Source organism: Limulus polyphemus, unplaced genomic scaffold (assembly GCF_000517525.1).
Source record: "Limulus polyphemus unplaced genomic scaffold, Limulus_polyphemus-2.1.2 Scaffold2424, whole genome shotgun sequence".
In the NCBI taxonomy this organism is placed as follows: domain Eukaryota; kingdom Metazoa; phylum Arthropoda; class Merostomata; order Xiphosura; family Limulidae; genus Limulus; species Limulus polyphemus.
In genome coordinates, this window is record NW_013668034.1 from 56,694 (window position 1) to 60,020 (window position 3,327).

The 3,327-nt window shown below is 28.3% G+C and overlaps 1 protein-coding gene across 1 annotated transcript in view; it reads left to right on the forward strand.

Moving 5' to 3' along the window:
• LOC106466919 overlaps positions 1 to 3,327 on the forward strand; it is a 114,689-nt gene that overhangs the window by 47,726 nt on the left and 63,636 nt on the right. The window contains exon 13 of the mRNA XM_022394999.1: positions 744 to 805. Within this exon, the coding sequence (XP_022250707.1) occupies positions 744 to 805 (62 nt within the window). The remainder of the gene's footprint in view (positions 1 to 743; positions 806 to 3,327) is intronic.

The following is a 3,327-nucleotide window of genomic DNA, read 5'->3' on the forward strand; positions in this document are numbered from 1 at the left end:
TCTCTCTCTCTCTCTCTCTCTCTCTCTCTCTCTCTCTTTTTTTTTTTTTTTTTAAATGCTTTTGATATGTATATTCAACTATGTAGTGATGGGTTTATGCATTATACTCCAATGTGTTTTCTTTAGTTACATAAGCAAAGGGCAAAAGGTTATTTTGTTTTTGTTAAAATATTTTCTGTATATGATGTAAAAAATTTCTTAAAATTGTCTTAATACTAAATATATAACTCATCTGGCATTGTTTGTCTTCATCTTGAAAAATAAAGTAACTAGCAGTAATGTTTTTCAGTGTTAACTGACATTAGTTACTGTAAATATAGTGTGCTTAGGCTACATAATTGAGTTTTTGTTGTAATAACTTCTTTTACGTGCCAAGTTTTTCAACATTCAGGTTGTTGATTATAATTAGTTTTTTTTGTGATAAAGATCAGTTATATAATCAATCTCATTTTTCTGTCTTTTAAAAAATAGTAATCTCCAGTTATGGAGTAAAATATGTGTTGCAATATTTTTTCTTAATTTATCAAATTAAGCTGTTTAAAAATATTCTCTCTCTATCCATTTTTCCTTAAATACTAATTAGAAGATGATTAAGAATTTGTTAATGAACTTTTTAACCAAATTTTTATTTATTTATATGATAAATAAAACCACAGTAGTAGCAATAGTTTTGTAGTTAAGAGTACATAAATAAAAAAATATAGGTAATTTTTTTAAATTTAATTACCACTGTCTTATTGAAGATGAAGCTTTCAAACTGTTGGACAAAGATGAAGAAGACTTCAAAAAAGAACATGTTTTTGAGGTAGGTTTAATATATCCTGATAATTTGAGGCATCCAAAAACATTTGATAAGTAGGCTTCCTATAACATTCCCATTAACCCTTTCTATATGAGTCACAAGTGAAAGGCTGCGTCATCTCGTTTTTTGACTCACATTCAAAATTTTATTGAACTACTATTTCATCAATTTATGTCAATAAGTTTGGTATCAAACTGTAGATTATAATTCAAATTTTAGAACCATACATTGCTTAATTTGTTAATTTAAAAGTAAATATTAAAAAAACAGATAAACATCGATTTTTGTGTGTCATGTGGTATGTTGAATGCAGCATTGGTTAAAATTAGATGTTTGTGAAGTCAAAATACTAAGTCTATAGTTTCATACAAATTAGAAACTCAAATTACAGATATTGACAAGTTAGAATATAAAATAAGAAGGCCTTTCTATTGGCTAAGATATTGCTCACATAATAAATGAAACATAATGGCACCCTGCTCACCTCCTTCCATTTTTGGAAACACTCCTATATAAACACTTACTTTTATATATATGACATGAATAACAAATCAGAAGCTCAGAATGTCCCCCTAGTGGTTTTCTAAGCCTTTCTAATGTACCTAGCATCATTTCTTTCATTTAAATTAAGATTTCGATGAGGTAGGTTGTATCTTTAGGTTGCTCGAAATTTCATATTGTTTTAGACCCAAATACAGCTTAGTTACTATGTTTGATAAATTATAGTAGAATTCTGTGGTATTGATGCTGTTATTTATGATTTTTTAGTTATTCAAAAGTACATATAAAACCTTAAAAAAATATTTTATTTCATGTCCTCCACACGCAAATTTTTGAAAGGCTTAGCATCCTACATGAAGCAGCAATCGAGTACAAAGGTCATAACTAGAAGAGATAATTGTTTGCTTTACTTTTTTATTTACTGTTCTATGTTTTAGGGAAAATAACTAGGAACTTATTTCAAAATAGCTATAATCTATATACATATATAATGTATAATAATTGAAATGTGACTGTATTTTACATTATACTAGTCCACTAAAACCAAGCCCGGATTGAAAGAGTTAAAGCTGTGTTGTGAACTTTTAAGTGTGTAAGTTTGGCAAAGTCCCTCTATGCACTAACTAAAAGTACAACCATATGCAAAAATCTGTGTTGTGTGGTGTTTTCTCTATTTAGTGCTAATGTTCCATATTAACCATTTATATATTTATCACTGCTGTCACACTTAAATTATTTGCAATTAATAGCAAAAGAAAAACAGATGTAACTATATCTTATCATATCTATATATTTTCTATATCTATAACTATCTATATCTATATAACTATCATATATAGTTATACTATACTACACCATAGTTATATTATATAGATATAACTATCACAACTTTCTATATCATAACTATCTTTTCATGCAATTTCATGAAAAAGAGCCACTTGGATGATATACAATGGATGAGGTATTAACCGTTTTGGTGTGTAATTAACTAAACATATTGTTTTGATGCTGAAAACATCCTTTCTTAAAATAACAAAAAAGAAAGAAACAGCAAGTGTTTAGTTGAAGAAGTGTGACATATTGGTACGTATGATATGGTTTAACCCTTTCACAACTTGTTCATAACCACCATGAAGGTATGCATACTGGAAATCTGAAAGCACTTAATGTAGCTTCACAAAATTAGGCAAGCTTTTGGTAAACATTACAAATCTTTGTAGACAAAAAAGTCGTAATGAATCTAAGTTTCAAATGAACAGCAACTGCCTGTTGTAGAAACCTACAAATGTAGAGGACGACGTTTCGAAAGTCTTCCGACTTTCGTCTTCAGGTCGCTGTCCATTTGAAACTTAGATTCATTATGAATACTCTGCCTAAACAACCTATCAAAGATTTAAAAAATCATAATTTTTGGCTAAGTATTTTTACTAAAAATTTGTCTGTAAATTTGTACATCCAGACTGTTGACTGCTCCAAGTGCAAAGTGATTTTCATGTTAGTATTCAAAATACTTTTCTTCATCTGAAAACTTTCGACTTCCATTTGCTTAGTCTCGAATACCTCCTAAATAAATATCAAATGTATTTCTTTTTGTATTATTATTATTATTATCAGAAAAACTGTTTTATTTTCTCTACCAGAACTCTATAAGGGGTTGATCAATTTGACCGACCTCGTAACCATCATATAAAATTAGTAAATGAATCTAAATTACCCTTTTTTCTTTCTAGAATGGCTGCAAGTTGTAATGGAAAACCACATTTTTTTTCCTAAAAAGCTTAAAGCTTTATGCTTAATGTTAATGTTTATTGACCCCTGAACTGTGTCTAACTAATAATCTTGCCACACAAGTTGTAAATCACTAGGCAAACGTGCAGCTCACTTTACCATATCAAATTATATCATACATGAACTGCTACCTAACTTTTTATTGTTTGTTTTCATTATCTTACTATATCTAACCTAACAAGTTTTTAATTTTTACATTTTAATTTCTCTTACAATAATAATAGATAAAAATACAC